At 45.8% G+C, this 21,845-nt stretch overlaps 1 protein-coding gene across 3 annotated transcripts in view; it reads right to left on the reverse strand.

Annotated features, from left to right (window-relative positions):
- SEMA6B (semaphorin 6B) overlaps positions 1 to 21,845 on the reverse strand; it is a 237,993-nt gene that overhangs the window by 15,847 nt on the left and 200,301 nt on the right. For all 3 annotated transcript variants that reach the window (XM_083179335.1, XM_083179334.1, XM_083179336.1), the window contains 2 exons: positions 17,026 to 17,214; positions 16,799 to 16,933 (listed from right to left, as the gene is read on the reverse strand). In XM_083179335.1, coding sequence (XP_083035461.1) covers positions 16,799 to 16,933; positions 17,026 to 17,214 — 324 coding nt within the window. The remainder of the gene's footprint in view (positions 1 to 16,798; positions 16,934 to 17,025; positions 17,215 to 21,845) is intronic.

The raw sequence follows: 21,845 nt of genomic DNA on the forward strand, positions 1-21,845 counted from the left end.
CTATGCTACTAAACACACTAACCAAAGCTTCAGCTTAAAACAGCTGATTACCTGCTATACTAATAACTGCAATTGCACGGGCTCTGAGGAGCAGGAAATTGTTGCCTGTATCAAGCTTTACTATATTTACTAACCCAGTTCCGATTGCACTAAAGGACTGTGAGAACTGATTTTTTTTGCTCATGTGTGCAGAACTACTTGAAATTAATTAACCATTGGGTGTCAGAAGGAGAGTGATATGAAATAATTTTTTACCTAACACCGGCCGGTGATATTGTGTCATATATGACCAGAATTTTTATATGAAGTATATTGTGTTGTATAAATAAAATTTATTTTATGTTTTAAATATAGTCCCGCAGCGCTGTCTATTTTGTCCCTTTCTCTGTAAAATAAAAGTTTAATACACACAAAACACACACACACTGATACTTACCTACCTTGAGCCCGTAGGTCGGTCCCTGGGTCCTGGGTCCGTCCTCCGGGGCTCCAGGGCAGAAGAGTCCGGTTCCGGCGCCTTGGTCCTGGTTCCGGGTCTGGTCCTGGGGTTCCGGGGCTCCTGGGCTGCAGAATCCGTGGTCCGGGATCCGAGGTAGTCCCCAGGGGTACCTAAGGAAGCAAATCCAACTCACCTGGTCCCCGGCGACGACCTCGGAATCCTCTCCGGTGACAGCGCTGCTCCCATCTGGTACCCGGCTCGCAGGACTTTGACAGGCGCAGAGATGTTTCCTCCTCGGCGTCTCTGCACAGAATGATTTCTTGGCCAATCAGGAGGCGAGAAAGTCGTCTCCTGATTGGCCAGAAATCATTCTAACTAGAGACGCCGAGGAGGAAACATCTCTGCTCTAGATGCGCAGAGATGTTACTTCCTCGGCGTCTGTATTCAGAATGATTTCTGGTCAATCAGGAGCCTGATTGGCCAAGAAATCATTCTGTGCAGAGACGCCGAGGAGGAAACATCTCTGCGCCTGTCAAAGTCCTGCGAGCCGGGTACCAGATGGGAGCAGCGCTGTCACCGGAGAGGATTCCGAAGTCGTCGCCGGGGACCAGGTGAGTTGGATTTGCTTCCTTAGGTACCCCTGGGGACTACCTCGGATCCCAGACCACGGATTCTGCAGCCCAGGAGCCCCGGAACCCCAGGACCAGCCCCAGAACCAGGACCAAGGCCCCGGAACCGGACTCTTCTGCCCTGGAGCCCCGGAGGACGGACCCAGGACCCAGGGACTAACCTACGGGCTCAAGGTAGGTAAGTATCAGTGTGTGTGTGTGTTTTGTGTGTATTAAACTTTTATTTTACAGTGTGTCAGTGTGTTTTTGTTAACTATTTTTTGTACTGCAGAACTACAAGTGCCAGCGGACCCTTTAATGCCCCGCATGCTGGGACTTGTGGTTCTCCAAGTCCCAGCATGCGGGGTAGGCTTGCTGGGACTCATAGTTCGCCAGTATAAAACAATAGTTTTAATTCTTTTTTTTACACAAGCCATCAGCCCGATGCCCACCGCCCAGTGGACAGCCCCGGACTATCAGCATGGGCTGGTAAGTCCTGGAGGGGGGGGGACCCATTCATGCTGACCAGCCAGGGGGTTAATGCTTTGGCCGCGGGAGCTTATATAATAAGTTTCCCCCGGCTGTGGCATTACCCTGCTGGCTGGTTGTGTCCGGTGCTGGTTCTTAAAATACGGGGGACCCCTAGTCATTTTGTCCCCCGTATTTTGGGAACCAGCGCCGGACCTTGAGCCTGGTGCTGGTTTCATGAAATCAAGGGGACCCCTATTTGTCGGGGACCCTGATTTTATGTCACCAGCACCGGCTCACTGAGCCCGGGGCTGGTTATACTCTGGCGGGGGACCCCGCGCTCGTTTTTTTTTTTTTTAACCCTTTGTTTTATTTTTTACAGCAGAACCCTGCACAGAACATTGCGATCTGTGCAGGGTTCTGGCTAATTCGCCAAACAGACCCTGGTCTGAAATAAGTGCGATAATTAGGCACCTAAAAAATGCGATGTGCAAATGCGCATTGCATTAAATAAGCGACTTCTATACTTTTGTATTGGAAAACATCTGGATGCGATAAAAATGCGAATTAATCTCGCACTTTTACTTAGCATACCTTAACGCACATAATATGCGATTTCAGTCCCTTAACGCATCACATTAAATTGGCGATTTTAAGGAAAAATGCGATATCGCCATTTTCTGCTCTAATTAACGCCAAAAAACGGAAATCGCAGTCCATAGAATGTCACCCATACCGTCTAATTTCCATCCAGAATGCATTAACTTCTGGGCATTGCCACATGCAATGTAATATGTCGGCATCTGGCATTTTACATTTAAAGCAAGCTGAGTCTGATGCTATTCCCATCTCTATTCTGCGTTTAGGTGTATAATATGCTTGATGTAGTAATTTATACTGCATCTCTGCATACATAGCCGAGACCAGGATTTTATTCAAACGGGTGAAGGCCGTTAGGAGCATATGTAATGATGGGGGAAATTTACCAAAATGGATTCGTAGAAAAAAGGTGTATTCGTAGGGAGAAATACACCTTTTTTTTACGAATTTGTATTTTTGGGATTTACAATCCCGAAAATACAACAATTCGTATTCCTAAAGATGGAACATTTGTATTTGTATTTACAAATACGAATGTCTACACCATCGATAGGATATGACAGAAATCACTATTCAAAAGAATGGTGGTTCCTGATGTACTAAGCAGCCGTACTGATAATACGGCTGCTAAGTGGTGTGAAACACCCACGCAAATACGACAGGAAAATACACCTTGCTTTCCCTGTCGTATTTGCTTTAAGCCTGCACGGATCAGTCAGATCCGTGCAGGCTGCAGTGTGTAAAAAAATAGAAAAAAATATATATATTAAAAAAAAATCGGCGTGGGGTCCCCCCCACAGCTGTAACCAGCACCAGGCTGAAGGAGCCGGGGCCGGTAATTAAAAATCAGGGAACCCGACAAATAGGGGTTCCCCGATTTTTAACAACCAGCCCCAGGCTCCAGGTCCGGGGCTGGTTCCCAAAATACGGGGGACAAAATGACTAGGGGTCCCCCGTATTTTAAGAACCAGCCCCAGGCCAAACCAGCCAGCAGGGTAATGCCACAGCCGGGGGGAGACTTTTTATACAAGTCCCCCCGGGCAAAGCATTAACCCCCTGACCAGTCAGCCTGGCCAGGGGCCCTGGGGGAGTGGGGACCCCCCCAATAAAGGGGTCCCCCCCCTCCAGGACTTACCTGACCAGGCTGAAGCCTGGTGCTGTCCTCGATACCCCTGGGCGGTGGGCATCGAGCTGATAGTGGTGTAAAAAATAGAATAATCTATTGTCTAATACTGGGGCACTATGAGTCCCAGTAAGCCTCCCCCGCAAGCTGGGACTTGGAGAACCACAAGTCCCAGCCTGCGGGGCATTAAAGGGCCCGCTGGGTCTTGTAGTGCCACAGTATTAAAAATAGTAAAATAAAACACACTGACACACACTTAAAATAAAACTTTAATACATACAAAGCCCTTACATACTGATACTTACCTATCTTCTTCCCGTATGTAGCCCTGGTCCTGTGTCGTCTTCTGGTCCTGTGTCGTCTTCTGGCTCCATGTCGACGTCGCTGTCCATGTCGTCCTCGCTGTCGGCGGTCCGGAGTCCGACAAAATCCATGGAGGAAGCTGTGGAAGGAAACCATACTCACCTGTCCCAGGGCGACGTAGTCCAGGTAAGGGTCTTTGCAAAAAAAAAACGACACGCGAAACCAGCCCGGACAGATGAGCCGCACGGTGTTTGTGTACATCGTGCGGCTCTGCCTCCCGAATGCCGCTATTGGCCGCCTTGCGGCCTAGCGGCTCCTGATTGGCCGCTAGGCCGCAAGGCGGCCAATAGCGGCATTTGGGAGGCGGAGCCGCACGATGTACACAAACGTGTGGCTCTCTGCTGTCCGGCTGGTTTCGCGTGTCGGTTTGTTTTTTTTGCAAAGACCCTTACCTGGACTACGTCACCCTGGGACAGGTGAGTATGGTTTCCTTCCACAGCTTCCTCCATGGATTTCGTCGGACTCCGGACCGCCGACAGCGAGGACGACATGGACAGCGACGTCGACATGGAGCCAGAAGACGACACAGGACCAGAAGACAACACAGGACCAGGGCTACCTACGGGAAGAAGATAGGTAAGTATCAGTATGTAAGGGCTTTGTATGTATTAAAGTTTTATTTTAAGTGTGTGTCAGTGTGTTTTATTTTACTATTTTTAATACTGTGGCACTACAAGAGCCAGCGGGCCCTTTAATGCCCCGCAGGCTGGGACTTGTGGTTCTCCAAGTCCCAGCTTGCGGGGGAGGCTTACTGGGACTCATAGTGCCCCAGTATTAGACAATAGATTATTCTATTTTTTACACCACTATCAGCTCGATGCCCACCGCCCAGGGGCATCGAGGACAGCACCAGGCTTCAGCCTGGTCAGGTAAGTCCTGGAGGGGGGGGGACCCCTTTATTGGGGGGGTCCCCACTCCCCCAGGGCTCCTGGCCAGGCTGACTGGTCAGGGGGTTAATGCTTTGGCCGGGGGGACTTGTATAAAAAGTCTCCCCCCGGCTGTGGCATTACCCTGCTGGCTGGTTTGGCCTGGGGCTGGTTCTTAAAATACGGGGGACCCCTAGTCATTTTGTCCCCCGTATTTTGGGAACCAGCCCCGGACCTGGAGCCTGGGGCTGGTTGTTAAAAATCGGGGAACCCCTATTTGTCGGGTTCCCTGATTTTTAATTACCGGCCCCGGCTCCTTCAGCCTGGTGCTGGTTATGGCTGTGGGGGGGACCCCCACGCTGTTTTTAAAAAAAAATTATTTAATTTTTCTATTTTTTTACACACTGCAGCCTGCACGGATCTGACTGATCCGTGCAGACTGCCTGTACGAATTCGTATAAGCGGCCGTATATATGGCCAGCTAATACGAATTCCTACGACATCGGTGGGTTACAAAGCAGTCGTATATGACTGCTTTGTACATTCCCCTCCGGAACACGACTTTGCATACGACTGAAACAGTCGTATGCAGTCGTAGGGGAAATACCAATACGAAAAACTAGGTTTTTCATATTGGTAAATTTCCCCCGATATGTCTGGGAGGTCTGTTGCCCATTTTACCAGCCCAGTATTTACTCCTCCTAATGCTATTTGTCTTTTGATATAAGAATATATTGAGGAGGTTTTACTTAGGCTATTATTATTACTCCGAATCATGGCATCTAATCCTCCTGTGTTTTCTTGTGCTGATGTTTTGGCAAGTATATTCATCACGTGACTTCTTACTTGAAAGTAAACATATATGGGTATGGCTATGCTGGCATATATTTCACATAGCAGTTAGTAAGGTAGTATGGCTATGCACTCTTTATCCATAACATGGAATAAAAGACATAATCCTGCCTTTTTATAATCTTTGACCAGCTTGGCATTTTGGAGTATCTGTGTATCAGTTGATTTTTAACCTTAGAAAACATTGGGGACGTGGCCTGACCGGGAAGCTGAACAGTCACACTTGGATGAAGCTCCTGACAAAATGAGTAATTTGCGGCTGAAATAAAAGCTTCTAAATGCCTGCTCCCTCACATATTACTCCCTCACAGCCCGGAGAGGCACACGGGTGAGCTGCGGAGTCGGGGAGACGTTTTCTGCAGACTGCGGCCTACCGCTAAACAGAAGCTGGGGACTCGATTTGGTGCTGACCTGGGATTCAGGCTCCACACCAGCCGCGGCACCCGCAACATTGCCCCGCATCACCCAGAGGCCCCCTGGGGACCCGTGACGGTCTCCCACATCAGAGATGACCCCCCCTGGACACCCCCATCCTATCTACCTACCCGGAGGACAGACAGCCAGCAATGTGAGAGCCACAGAGCAGCCCCAAACGGCAAGTCCGGCAGCCATCTTGGGTGGGGAAGCTCTGCTTCTTTCCCTAGCACCCAGCGGCGTGCTCTCCATGCAGGGTGACTGGGGGAGCTAGGTTGGAGTGATCAGGGTGCCACATCTATCCAGAGACACACTGGATCCCTGACTTCACCTCTCCAGGCCATAATCTCACACAACACCTGTCCTACATACGAGGGTTTCTCCCTGCCTGCTCCCTAGCTATATTCCCCCTGGGGCTGCCTGACACTTGCTGTGGTGGTGGCTCTGTGAGGACACTGGTCCCACCTAGTTGACCTAAACCACAACTGGACTGAGGGCTTTGCACTGCTTCTCCCTACCACCTTGCCACGTGCAGTTGCAGTTGATTTAGGTGCACCCATCCACAGGCAGGACCTTGGATGGTAGTCCCGGCCAACCACTGAGGCCTCCTCCTTTACTACAATAGCAGTAAGCACTAGGGCGAGCTTTGCCCTCACACCCCCTTGCAAGCGCCCCCCATGTTCCTGGCGCCCTCGGACGGTGCTCGCCACCACTGTAAATCTGAGACCCCCCCTCATCCATCGATATGCCGACTGCTCCACAGCAATGGTAGACCCCATGGGTCCTTCAGCTTCACTTCTCCTGGTGAAGTAAGATGGAGTGAACTCCCCACCTGCCCATTCATGCTATTTACATAACATACTAATATTCATCACAATGTCTCTTTACTCTGCAGTCTGATTCTTACCCCTCTAATGTTGACCCTACCATGTCACTCCTATACGATTCAAGGAGCCAACCATGTAAAAGCAACAGCCCTCCTCGACTCCATTGAAGTCAACCACAGCCCCCAGCACCCCCTCCAAGCCCTCTTCCTCCAACCCCGTAGCTGACCTGGAAACGGAACTTGATCCGCAGGCTCCACTCACAACCCAGTCTATGCTCCGACGGTTTACGGTGTTTTGGGATGACATCCTCACCAACCTGGAGTCCTCGATCCAAATGCTCAGAACCGATTTGGGAGGAATTTCGGGTCACACAGATCATTTGGAGTCAAAGATGCAAGAATTGATGACTTCTCATAATGACCTTCTCAAGTCCCACTCTGATCTACAAGAGGAGGTCGGCTTGATGCGTGATAAACTAGCGGACCTGGAGAACAGGTCGAGACGAAACTACCTTAAAATCAGAGGAGTTCCAGACTCCGCAGAGTTGAGAGACTGTTACCAAACTGTTTCAGAAACTGTTACCAGTGGCCACGCAACAAGACCTAATAATGGACCGAGTGCACCGGCTCCCCAAACCTAGAGGGAATTATGCATCTAATTTCCCAAGAAATGTCCTGCTTTGAATACACTTCTTCCATGTTAAAGAAGACATCCTTAAGGCCACAAGAATGGCGGAGGGATCGGACTTCCTCGGAGGCCTACAAATCTACTCCGATCTATCACATTTTACCCTGGCCAAAAGACGTGCTTTACACCCTATAACATCTGCGCTTGTGACAACGACATCCAATACAGATGGAGATTCCCTGTAAAGATCATCATAAGGCATGATGACTCTTCCTAAGTGATTTCTTCACTTGAGGCGGGAGTCAAACTCTTAGCGGACTCGGACATCTCAATTCCTACGCTTAAGTCTACTGCTTCTTCCCGGTTGCCGGAGGACTGATGGTGGAAAGAGCCAAGAGTCACAGGTGCTGTTATACTGGCTAACCCGCTAACGCAACAAAAGAATTAGGTCTTATTTCTCATTATCAGTATTGAGTTGTATGTTGGTAACATATCAAGGTTGATTGCTCCTTTAATGTAGGCTCCAGGGCCGGACTGGCCATCTGGCACTTCTGGCAAATGCCAGAAGGGCCGATGGCTTTGTGGGCCGATTCTAAGAGAACAGTGCAGTAGCGCCGCTGAAGCCTCCTGGGCTTCATTGTGCGCTACATCGCCCCCACCCCCTGCGCATCATTAGCATAATGACGCCATCATAGCCGTGCGCCCAGGGTTGTACAGGCACTCCTGATGATGCGCAGCCGCCTCCTGCCCTGGCCAGATGCTGCCTGGCGCCTCCTTACGCCCTCCGCGTGGCAGCTACAACACTGTCCCTCCTCTGCCCAGCCACATACAGTACAGTAGCAGGCTGGGCAGGGTGCCATGTTCCCGTAGGTCCATGCTGTTATGCAGCAACGGGGCTGCAGCTGCATTGTCAGTGCATATAACTGACAGATGGGAAGGATCCTCTGCCTGCTTCCTGGCTGTCAGTAAAAGTCACTCTACCGCATCCTGTGTAGTACGGCTGCTGCTGGACACACCACGGAGCTCTGTGAGGGAGCAGAAACAGACTACGGAGGGGAGAAGAGCTGTCAGTGTGTTGTGATCACACAAAGAGTGCCTAATGCTGTGCTACTCAGAGTAAGCATTCTATGTCTCCATTTTTTATGTTTAAAGGAGCGTATCGAGTTTATGTGCATTTTATTAGAAAACTTTTTGTATGAGAAGTTACATGTAGAGGGAGAGGGGGAGGTCTGGAAAGGAAACCTATCTAAATGCACGGAGTGCTTACTGTTTAATTTGTAATGGTCCCGACAGGTACTGCCACAGTCCTGGGCCCAGACAGTATGTAGGCCTAACTTCAGAGCCACACCTGAGAACTGACTACACCATGTGCTGCCATTTCCCAAAGGTGCATACCTGCTTCATAGCTAAACTGATGCAGCATGTACTTGACACAGTGTCAATGTGTAATAGGCAATTCGGTGTGGGGCGTAATAAGTAATTGGCATTACGTGTGGGACTTAATAGGTAATTGGCATTACGTTGTGGGGCCTAATACGTAATTAGCATTACTATTTAAGGCGTTACAGTTACAGTGTGTAGTATAACGTGTAATCGGCATTAGGGAATGTGGTATACTTTGGCTGTGTGACGTGTAAAAGGCATTACGGTGTAAAGTTTTGGCGCATGCCTTCGGCGCGCACGGTCCTTATTGTCCCTATTTTACAAAAATTTGTCAAGCCGTGGCATAATGTGTAATGGGCATTAAGGTGTGTGTCATAATATGTAATGGGCAACCCAGTGTGCGGCAATGTGTAATGGGCATAATGGTGTGTTCCATAATGAGTAATGGGCATAATGGTGTGTTCCATAATGTGTAATGGGCATAATGATGTGTTCCATAATGTGTAATGGGCATAACGGTGTTTTCCATAATGTGTAATGGGCATAACAGTGTGTTCCATAATGTGTAATGCCTCCATTTTGTGATGCTACGCCTCTTTTCCATGAGGTCACACCCCATTTTCACTGCGCGGCTTCGCTGCGCAAGGGTCCCGCCTGCTGCTGGTGGGCCTGTGTGCTCAAAAATGCCAGGGCCTATTTCTGGTCCCAGTCCGGCCCTGGTAGGCTCCCTAGTTACTAGCATTTTATGATACCGCTGTTATTGTTTTTCTCAAATATCAGATTATACCCTGATTTCATATGTACTGTGTCATCACTCTGATTTAGGGATTGCCAATTATTATAATGATTTCAGAACCGTGTTTACTAGTTAACTTTCAACTTTGTATGCTGAAATGTATAATTTACAAATGTAACGTAAATCATTTATTATATGATCTCCTTAACAGGACCCATCAGGGACCACACATAGTTACATAGTTACATAGTAGGTAAGGCTGAAAAAAGACTTGCGTCCATCTAGTTCAACCTGGTATAGATATCCATTGCTGATTTGGTAGGTTCTGGTATTTTACAGACAATTTATATTTCTTATTTGTACCCATGGATGTTTTTCTCCAGTAAATGTTTGTCCAACTTTGCCTTGAACGCATTTAATGAGCCAGCCGTTACCACGAGTTCCAGAGTTTGACTGTTCTGACCGTAAAGAAATTCTTTCTACTAGCTGAATGAAATCTTTTTTCTTCTAATCTATACTCATGCCCTCGCGTCCTAGATTCCTTTCTAGTAGAAAAGAGGGTGTGTGACAGTTCCTTATATTGGCCCTTGATATACTTATACATGTTGAGCATGTCCCCCCTTAAACGTCTCTTTTCTAATGTAAATAGTCCCAAATTGCTTAATCTCCCCCCGTAGCTTAAATTCTCCATTCCCCTAATAAGCTTTGTTGCTCGCCTTTGGACTTTTTCTAATTCTATGATGTCCTTTTTATAGTGTGGGGCCCAGAACTGTACTCCGTACTCTAGGTGAGGTCTCACCAATGCTTTATATAGTGGCATAATTACCCTTGAGTCCCTAGTTTCCATTCCCCTCTTAATACATGCCAGAATTTTGTTGGCCTTTTTTGTAGCTACATTACAATGGGCACTACATCCTAGTTTGCTGTCTATTTGGACTCCTAGATCCTTTTCAAGTATGGAATTACCCAGTTCCTCTCCACTAAGGTTGTAACTTGCACACTTTTTGTGTCTCCCAAGGTGCATAACCTTACATTTATCTACATTGAACCTCATCTTCCATTTTTTTGCCCACTCATCTAGAATTGCAAGATCATTTTGAAGCATGGTGACATCTTCTGATGATTTTGATGACTTTGCTAAGTTTTGTATCGTCCGCAAAGATGGATACATTGCTGAGTAACCCTATCCCAATATCGTTAATAAAAATGTTAAACAAAATGGGCCCCAAAACCGAACCCTGGGGCACTCCACTTAGTACCGGTATCATATCTGATACGGCACCATTCACAACCACTCTTTGTTTTCTATTACATAGCCAATTCCCTACCCATCTGCAAATATTTTCACCCAATCCTAGGTTCTCCATTTTATTAATCAATCTCTTGTGTGGGACAGTATCAAATGCTTTAGCGAAATCTAGGAAAATCACATCTACAGCATTTCCATTATCAAGGTTTTTGCTAACCTCTTCATAGAACACCCAAGGCGAAATGTAATAGGGTGCGATTTTTGGACGAGTTCCAAACTCGCCAGAAATCGCACCTTTAAAAATCGCATTTTTTTACGCTAATTCGCATATGTAATGAGATGCGAATTAGCGGCAAAAAATGCGATTTGCCGCGATTTAGGTCGATTTTTAGTCCTGAAAATGTGCGCATTTTCAGTCCTGAAAATGTGCGCATTTTCATATATGCGATTTTGGTTGTAAAAAAAAACAACAAAAAAACGGCGTGCGGTTCCCCCCCCTAAGCATAACCAGCCCCGGGCTCAAAAAGCCGGTGCTGGTATCATAAAATCAAAGGAACAATCAAGTTGGGGTTAGCTGGATTTTATAAAACCAGCACCAGGCTCAAGGTCCGGCGCTGGTTCCCAAAATACGGGGGACAAAATGACTAGGGGTCCCCCGTATTTTAAGAACCAGCACCGGACACAACCAGCCAGCAGGGTAATGCCACAGCCGGGGGAAACTTATTATATAAGCTCCCGCGGCCAAAGCATTAACCCCCTGTCTGGTCAGCAGGGGCAGGGGTCCTGGGGAAGTGGGGACCCCCCCAATGAAGAGGTCCCCCCCCTCCAGGACTTACCAGCCCATGCTGATAGTCCGGGGCTGTCCCCGATGCCCCTGGGCGGTGGGCATCGGGCTGATGACTTGTGTAAAAAAAAGGATAAAAACTATTGTTCTTTACTGGCAAACTATGAGTCCCAGCAAGCCTACCCCGCACGCTGGAACTTGGAGAACCACAAGTCCCAGCATGCGGGGCATTAAAGGGCCCGCTGGCACTTGTAGTTCTGCAGTGAAAAAAATAGTGCACAAAATTTTTTACACAAGCCATCAGCCCGATGCCCACCGCCCAGGGGCATCGGGGACAGCCCCGGACTATCAGCATGGGCTGGTAAGTCCTGGAGGGGGGGGGGCCCTTCATTGGGGGGGTCCCCACTTCCCCAGGACCCCTGCCCATGCTGACCAGCCAGGGGGTTAATGCTTTGGCCGCGGGAGCTTATATAATAAGTTTCCCCCGGCTGTGGCATTACCCTGCTGGCTGGTTGTGTCCGGTGCTGGTTCTTAAAATACGGGGGACCCCTAGTCATTTTGTCCCCCGTATTTTGGGAACCAGTGCCGGACCTTGAGCCTGGTGCTGGTTTTATAAAATCCAGGGAACCCCAACTTGATTGTTCCTTTGATTTTATTATACCAGCACCGGCTTTTTAAGCCCGGGGCTGGTTATGCTTAGGAGGGGGGACCGCACGCCGTTTTTTTTCTTTTTTTTTGTTTTAACTATTTTTTTACAACAGAACCATGCACAGATCTCAATGATCTGTGCATGTTTCGGATAAAAGCGCCAGGCAGAACCTGGTCTATTTTTTTTGCGATTTTTAGTAAGCTTTACTAAAAATCGCAACTCATTAAATATGCGACTTCTATCCTTTTTAATGGGAAAACATCTGGATGCGATTTTTAGTCTAACTAAAAATCGCACCTTTAAAAAATGCGATTTTTCCCGCAAATCGCACCCTATAAAATATGCGATTTTCGGGAAATGGGCGAAAACGGCATATTTTGCGGGAAAAATCGCAAAAAAAAAAAAATCGCACCCTATTACATTTCGCCCCCAATGTTTTTTGATTTATCGCCAGTTTTTGAAAGAGACATACACTCTGGACCTAGTTTAAGGGATTTTTCAGTTAAACCTTTTATATGTTATTCTCTGTTTCCCACCATTTTTTGTCTTATTTGCCCCCTTTGTCCCATTATTTCTGTCACCTCCCCCATCTCCTTGAAGTCCGTCTATAATCTGCATATCCTAGACCTAAGTATTAGCTATGGTTAAATTTTATTACTTGTCCATGGCCTCAATTCCCCCAACAAGAGATGTCAAGCATTGGAAACGTTTCATAGAGAGAGAGCCAAAGTAGTTGGTTTGCAGGAGACTCACTTTGCAGCACTAGCACCCCCAGCTTTCCACAACTCACTATATCCCTTAGGATATTTTTCCAATGGTCCTTTTATTAGACAGGGAGTAGCAATTTTGTCCTACAACACTGTTCAATTTGATTTAATATCTCAAACGTCAGACAAGGATGGCCGCTATCTGATTTTAGTAGGTAATCTAGAAGACAAACTAACTATGACTGTCTCTTTATATGCCCCTAACAACGGCCAGATCTCTTTCTTATGCAAAATGTTAGACACGATCCAGAAAGTTAAAAAAGGACGTGATCATTATGGGAGATTTTAATTTAGTTCCGGACAAGAGACTAGACAAATCTACACCGTAAATAGTTTGCCACACCAGCAAAGATCCCCATCCCCTCTGAGCCACTGCTAGCAGAATTCGACCTCTATGATGTATGGAGGGTCAAGTCCCCCTCAGTTAAAGAATATAGCTTCTTCTCCCATGTACATAACTCTTACTCCCGCATAGACTTAATTCTATTAGATAAGTGGACCCTTCAGCATACCTCCAGAACATCTATCACCCCAGTTGTGTAGTCGGACCATTCAGCCGTGACCTGGTCCTGGAATCTACACCACTCTAAGATCTAGCTACCAACTCTCCCCTAGACACATCTATACCCACCCACTGGTGTGCCCTAAAAGCTGTTTTACAGGGCATAATCATCCAAAGAGGAGCTAGACTTAAAAGGCAATATTTACAAAAACAGGAAGAATCTCTAAATAGATCACAACCCTCTCGTTCAACTGAAAAGGGAATTAGTTTCCAGATACTGCTGGCGAGACTGTTCGGAGATAGGAGATACCTTCCATATATTCTGGTTGTGTCCCAAAATTCACCAGCTATTGAGATGTATTTGCACTAGCTTCCAAGGTCCTGAGGATATCTACCCCGATATCACCCTCACTAGCCCTACTCCACACCTATCCAGAGGAGATCCCCACCACAGATAGATATGTCCTTGGACATATATTAATAGCCACTAGAGAAGCGATAGCACAAAACTGGAAAAACACAAACTCCCTGCCAATTGGGAAGATGATCCGTAAAATGCAGCATGCATACCAAATGGAAACCTTTGGTTTACCATACTCTTCTAAGTCCAACTCTCCAGTGGCTAAATGGCTCAACTGGCAGGAATACTGTCTAGGGATGGTCTCGATGCTATACTAGGTCCAGACTAACCCATTTATTGGAAAGGAATGGCCAGCTTCACCCCCTGTACTTTAAAGCCCTTGACGATGGTAAAATAAGTCCTATATCTGTTATGTGTATGGTTGATTACATTTATAATGTTACTTTGTTGTATTGTATTCAGACTCACACCCCCCTCCTCCTCCTATTTTATTTTCTGTATCCTCTCCCCTTCAGTGGCTAACGGAACAACATTTTTCAATAAAAATCTATTGATGATAAAAAGAAGAAGGGTCCTTTGTGCACGCTGCAGCCATGCCACTGCTAAATCTAAAAGCCATTTCTCACTTCTTATTCTTCTAGATCTCTCAGCTGCCTTTGACATGGTTGACCACTCTCTACTCATACCACAGCTACAGTCCCTAGGTCTTCAGAATACAGCCCTTTCTTGGTTCTCATCCTACATATCTAATTGCTCTTTCAGTGTTCACTACTCTGATTCTACCTCCTCTTCACTACCTCTGTCAGTTATGGTACCACAAGGCTCAGTCTTAAGTCCTCTACATTTCTCAATCTATAACTCCTCTCTTTCGGTTTTCAGCATCATCTGTACGCTGATGATACTCAAATCTATCTATCCATCCCTGAATTGACACCATCAGTATTGGTCCGTGTCTCTGAATGCCTTTTCATCTTTGATATCATCTCGCCACCTCAAACTCAATATTTCCAAAACAGATGCTCAACATCTGCTGATGCGCTCGGTCAGTCTCTCCATTGGTTGCCTGTATTTTACCATATTCAATATAAAATACTTCTACTCACATTCAAGGCCATTAACATGACTACACCAACATATATCTCTTCGCTTATCTCAAAATATATCCCCACCAGACCTCTCCGCTCTGCACAAGATCTGAGTCTCTCATCCACCCTCATTACTAGATCCGATTCACATGTGTAGGACTATCTTTGGGCAGCACCCACCTTATGGAATGCCCTTCACGCACATTAAGACTCTCCTCTAGCCTCCAAACTTTAAGCATTTCTTGAAAAAACTCACCTCTTCAGACAAGCTTATATATACCAGAACCCCACATAACCTCCAGGAGCATTCATATCTAATTGCAACCCATCAGGACTGTCTTGCAATCTGGTCGGACTGCCATGTTATGGAATCATATCCTTATGTATCCATCCTATTATCCATATAGCTTTTAAGCTTGTGATCAGGGCCCTCCTACCTCTATGTCGGTTTGTTAATACCCAGTTTGTTTAACAGTTTCCAGTTTCCAACAATTGCTTCACTATATAAGCTGTAAATAAAATAATAAATAAAATAGTCAGGGGGTTTTCTCTCCTGGTTAGGGGCATTAGGTACAGTATACTGTACCCATGAATCTGGGGTATATTGAAATTAATGAGCTGTATTGTATATACTGATGTAGCATGCTGAGCTTGCAGTATACTGGGGCTAATTGCATCATGCATGCCGCAAATAGTTTGCCCACATCATGTATAATTCCATTATTCATATGCTGGATGCAGCAAGTGATTATAAGCCTTGTTCAAAACATCTATTTCTAGCCGTGCTCAGCGAGAGGGGGTCGGGCGGCTGTGCGGGTGGCATTTAATCCACATGCAACGCTGCAAAATTTGCAGAATTGCGTGTGGACTCGAATAAGGTCCTATATGTAGGATGAGTGCAAGAAAATCACCACATCTACCTGAGCAATGCCAGGTACCGTATAGATAGATATTGTAAATAGAATGGCAGCATTTATTTTCACTTTTGTTAAAGTACCACTCCCTTTGTAGAACTTGCTGTCATCTATACAATTATTAAGCAACTTGATATAGAAATGTAAATAAGACACAACAAATAATGTAAAGCTGTACATAAAACTGTACCATATGTACATAAAACTGCTTGCTACACAAAAGTATCAAGCTCAGCTTTTCATCGAGGCATAGATGGCAGGATTAGTGTGTCCTCTACTATGGCACATGCATGATTAGGCTGAAGGCTTAGAATAGTGGTTAGCTGGATCAGTGGCGTAACTATAGTACAGCAGCCAACGCGCTGGCTTGGAGGAACCGGGGTCTGTGGGGTGCCCTAAAAATACCTGGCTTGGACCTGACGGTATATGCTGTGTGACAGGGGCAGCCGGCAGCATCAGGACATCAGTGGAGAATGTGAAGCAGGGAGAGCACCTCTCTGCTGCCAGGCGCCTCCCTGCGGCTGCACCACATCCTCCGCCATGTGGGAGTAGCGCCTGGCACCAGGGTCACTCTGCCTCCTCCCGCTCTGCGAGCTGCTTTTTTTCCCCCCTCTATCCTCCATCTCCAAGCCCAGCGGTGAGTTCTCCACAGTGACTGGCAGCAGCAGCACTTCACTGCCAGCGCCGGCCGGAGACTGCTACATGGACATCTTCCTGCATGCATGGGGGCAGTTGTGCGCTGCGGGTGGGAAGGAATGAGGGGGGGGTGAAGCCCTGAGGCAGCTTGCTGTAGTGCACCTGTGACAGAGTGGGGAGGCGTCTGGGGGTCTGTACATAAAGCATGCTGTGCTGCAGGGGATAGAGGGAGAACAGGCTGGGTATGCTGCGAAAGAGACTTTTTGGCTGGGGAGCGCAAAATTTGCAATTTGCAAAGAAAGACAGCAGAGCTTTAAAAATCTTGACTTGGAAATGACCTTATCATCACTCATTAACAGCTGGGTTATCAATTACCAAGCTGGTTTTTTTAAACATTCTGCTTTTTTCAAATATTTTTACAATAGGCAATCAAATAGCTTAGTGCAGGAGATAAGTAATTATCTGCATTATAACCTGTTGCTACTGTTCTACCAAATACTGTAACTAGAAAATAACAGATTTTTTTTATACCAATAAACACTTACTTAATGCATCCATCATGTCTCTGGCAGCGTGCAAGGGGCACCTTTACCACACATCTGGGATATGCCACTAAAAGAGACCCGGAACCCTTGTCCACTTCCAAGCCAATAATTCTCTGTTCTTCTTTTTCACCACACCTGCAAATCAGGAACAAAATGTGCAATATATAATATTTGGAATACAAGCATATCAGTCTGTCCAAAACCGAATATTCAAGGTACTAACATACCTATCTGCAGGATAGGTCTGGAGCTCCTCAAGCAAGATACTGTTCTTAGCATTTTCAGTGTCAGATGAATACACTTTGGGATTCAGAAGATACTTTAGGACAAATCCAGAGTTTGAGCCAAGAAAAAGAACGGTTTCATTCCCAAATATGCCACAAGATGTATCTACAGCAAGATGTGTCATCTGATCCCTGGGGAGTTACACAATAAAGAATTCTATTCATAAGAATATTATATTTGTTAAACCTTATTAGTATAAGTTTTATTCTTCTACACTAACATGTCCTAAAGCACTGTGAAATAGTGACAAAAAAAAAAACATTCAAATATACTTCTGAACACCGAGACAGGACAAAGGTACAGTATGCAATCAAGTGCTGTTTCCAATACGCCAACATTTTTTAAAATATTTTTTATTTTATTTGAAAGGACCCATAGGAGGTCCCCAGCTATATTTTATTTTGTGAGATAGAGTGCATTTCCTCTGTCTTGCCTGAAGCTGTTATTGTGCGTAGCTGGGTTTGCATGTTTTTGTACTGCACATGCGCATTTCTGCGCATGTGCACTCACTTACATCGGGTAAGGTACCAAAAGACTGGAGATTAGCGGATGTAGTGCCAATATTCAAAAAAGGAAAAGGGATGACCCAACTAATTACAGGCCTGTGAGCTTAGCATCAATAGTGGGTAAATTATTTGAGGGATTTTTAAGGGATGGTATCCAGGAATATTTAGATCTTCATAGTTTAATTAGTATCAACCAACATGGGTTTGTGAAAAATTGTTCATGCTAAACAAATTTACTAGGCTTCTATGATAATGTCAGCAAAAATCTTGATAATGGAAATGCTGTAGACATTGTCTTCTTAGATTTTTCTAAGGCCTTTGATACAGTGCAGCATAAGAGGTTGATAAACAAAATGAAGGATCTGGGACTAGGGGTAAGATTTGTAGATGGGTAGGGAACTGGCTGTGTAATAGAGAACAGAGAGTGGTTGTGAATGGCGCCGTATCAATTATGATACCAGTACTAAGTGGAGTGCCACAAGGGTTGGTACTAGGGCCCATTTTATTTAACATATTTATTAACAATATTGGGGTGGGAATACACAGCAAAGTTTCCATCTTTGCTGAGGACACAAAAATGAGCAGAATAATTAGATCAACTAAGGATGTCTCTGCGCTTCAGAATGATCTTAATAAACTAAATGTATGGGCAAACAAGTGGAAAATGAGGTTCAATGTGGATAAATGCAAGGTTATGCACCTTGGGAGACATAACAAATGTGCTAGTTATAAGCTTAGCAGAGAGGCTTTGGGTAATTCAGAGATTGAAAATGATCTAGGAGTCCAAAAATATAACAAATTGGGGTGCAGTGCTCAATGTCATATAGCAACAAACAAGGTTAACAGAATGTATGAAAAGGGGTATGGAAACTAGGAACTCAAAAGTAATTATGCCACTGTACAAAGCATTGGTTAGACCACATCTTGAATATGGAGTACAATTCTGGGCCCCACACTATAAAAAGGACATCATAGAACTGGAAAGAATGCAAAGAAAGGCAACAAAGCTAATAAAGGGAATTGAGAATTTAAGCTACTAGGACAGATTTAACAAATTGGGATTGTTTACGCTAGAGAAGAGATGTTTAAGGGAGGACATGCTTAACATGTACAAATATATCATGGGCCAATATATGGAACTGTCAGGCACCCTTTTTACTACAAGGAAGGACTCTAGGACATGTGGGCACGAGTTTAGATTAGAAGAGAAAAGATTTCGTTCCATCAGAAGGAACATTTTTTTTACGGTCAGGGAAGCCAAACTACTGTATAGAACGCTCTTCCTGGTGTGGTGGTATTGGCAGACACAATGAATACGTTTAAAATAAGGTTGGACAAACATTTATTGGTTAAAAACATCCAGGGCTACAAATAAGAATAACAATCTGTCTTTAAAATAAATGATCACATTCACTACATAAAACAAGGGTTAAGCTTCAACCAAGGTTGAACTAGATGGACGCAAGTCTTTTTTCAGCCTTAACTACTTTGTAACTATGATGTGTGCCACTGGGGGAAATAGTCCCTCATGTTATGCAAATGACTGTAATACATTCCCAAAGCTTTGTACACTGTATCCCATACTGTTATATATGCATATGAAGGCAACAAGATAGTTGTCTGGGCACAGGAGTAACTGGAATGGAGTATCAGCATTGCCTCCAAGTCCTGCTCTTAGTAAACTGCGATGGTATCATGAAAAGAACCTGTGACGCTGACGTTAATAATGGCAGTCTTCCCAAATGTGTATTACTTAAATATCGTAAATAACTGTATATGTGGAGACAAATGGTTGTAAATCAATTGGACCAAGATAGGTCTGGCTAGAAGTGACCTAAGTCACCAAACTCTTAGATTAGAACCTGTACATTTTGTGTGTGGTCTTGGTTACAGGGATCAAAGGGAAAGGGCTTCTTTACAGGCTAGTTAGAATTAGAGATAACAGGTACTAGCTGACAAATTGTTAGGTTACGCCGGCTCGAACCCCGATGCCACCAGGTCTTTTGGGTGACAAAGCATATGTCAAGGCAGGAGACAGCAAGGCGAACACTGACTAAAGACCCCACACGGAACAGGGTATTCCCAAAGATCCCAGAGGATCACCAACAGGAAATGAATGACTGCACCGGTTGCAATAATAAAACAATACACGGTGTAGGTGCAACAATGCATATGAGATGGAATATAACAATACTGATGCAACAATGCGTAGGAGATGGAATATAACAATACTGGCGCAACAATGCATAGGTGATGGAATATAACAAATACAGGCGCAACAATGCGTAAGTGATGGAATATAAGTGAACCAGTGTACAATAGAAAGCATTGCAGGGTTGCCCCTGCCTTATCTGGGAGATGACAGATCCACAGATGAAGTCTTCTAAAGTGCAGCGCAGAGCAAGAATCCACTGAGACTAGGACGCAGCACGGAAGCGAGGATCACCGACTAGCAGAGAGCAGATTGGAATCAAGCATGCTGACAGGCAGGGTCCGGAACCAGGAACACACCACAACTTAGCAGGACGCGGAGTAGGATGCTATAATCGGCGTCTGTTCCCAGCAGACGCCAGCTATTTATTTCAATTGGCCGCGTCCTGGCTGATTACGTCAGCCGCACGGAGGGGAGCTGCAGGCCGGAAGTCCGGGGAGCGTGACCAGGCAATGCCCCGACGCCCAGCCACTAGAGATGACGAGTCTGATGCCCGGAACGCTGCCTCGCAACATCACCGATGCTTGCTGAATGCCTCGCTTCCGCTGCCCGTCCCTGGCTTCACGGCACGGCAGCTAACACAAATAAACCTCCCCCCAAATTACAAGAGACTAAGGATGGATAAAACCATGGTCAGTCCCCAGAGAAGAGATCTGCTCACACAGAGGTGTCAATCCCCTCACCTAGTCCCTGGTGGGGGACAGGATACATGTATTTACACAAGCTTCAAAGCCAGAGGAAGGGAGCAATGTAATCAGCCCTGGACCGGTAATAGGAGACCCTGTTACATTTATACAACTGTGCCCGGTATTGTAAGGGATTACCCAATAGAAGCATATGGGCTTCTACCGCGACCCACCGCTGCCCCCCCCCCACCATAATAGGACTACTCTGCTAATCCCCTACTGTATTGTTGTACTGTATGTATTGTATTGCAGCTGAGAACAATAAGTCTGGGATAGCCATGGCTCACCACGGCTAGATGAGGATGGCTCCATCTGTATGCCCAATTGGTATATGAGAAATCCTTTTTAATATTTCTTACCAATCTACACTATGCGTACCACAACATTATAATATTAAAGCCTCCTGATTCATGGCTAGGCAATCCAAATCTTCTACTTCTTTCACACAAAGGACAGTAGGTATTCAATATACAGTATCTCGACTCATTTCACTCACAAAGAATTTTCATTTTTCTCCAGGTCACTTTCTCCAGAAATATATTTTCTAGCTCATGTGCACACAAAGACATATCCTCGAACATAGAAACCTTTTACTGACCACTCTTCAGTTTGATTGATATTATGTCCCATGGTCTCCATTGGGAATCATAAATCTTGGCATTTCGCTAACCTCCTCCGATAGATTTAAGGGTTCATTGCAAACATCTTGGAATATTTATGCTTTTTCTAATGACTCACTTATAAGTAACTAACCCTGCTTTATATTGGCAGACAGCTAAGGCTTTTTCAGAGAGAGAATATAGTGCCTGATTCAGGTTGGCTTGGAAAGCTACAAACATTGCAGCTTACTGAGTGCCGCCCGGCCGACTGCCCATCCCCCTCCATGCGATTCCCCTCGGTAACATGCAAGGGGATATGCAATAAGAACACATCCCCTCGCATGCCTCCACTAGCAGGAGAAATCATTTGATGGTCACCAACCATCGAATGATTTTGCCTGCGACCGCAAATAGAAGTCAGTAAAAATGTACTTTTATTTGCGAGCGCTACGACAAAAACGAGGCAGACAGCTGATGTCCTTTGATGTCATCCGCCTGCCCCCAGTAGGCATTGGGCCGCCCGCATACACACGGAAATGCGGGCCACCGCCATCACTGCCCCCGGCCATCCCTCCCTACAACAAGCGGCCCGCGAGTATTTAACTCCAAAGCCATTCGTTCTCAGGGTCTGCACATGCACAAATACTCACCTGTGCATGCGCAGACCCCCAAACATTGGAACTGGGACAAATTTGCCCCATTGCAATTGAACTTGAATAAGGGGCATAGCCTCCTTCATCTTCCATCAAACTAACCATC

The sequence above is a fragment of the Crinia signifera genome, chromosome 1 (assembly GCF_055691185.1).
Source record: "Crinia signifera chromosome 1, ASM5569118v1, whole genome shotgun sequence".
NCBI lineage: Eukaryota > Metazoa > Chordata > Amphibia > Anura > Myobatrachidae > Crinia > Crinia signifera.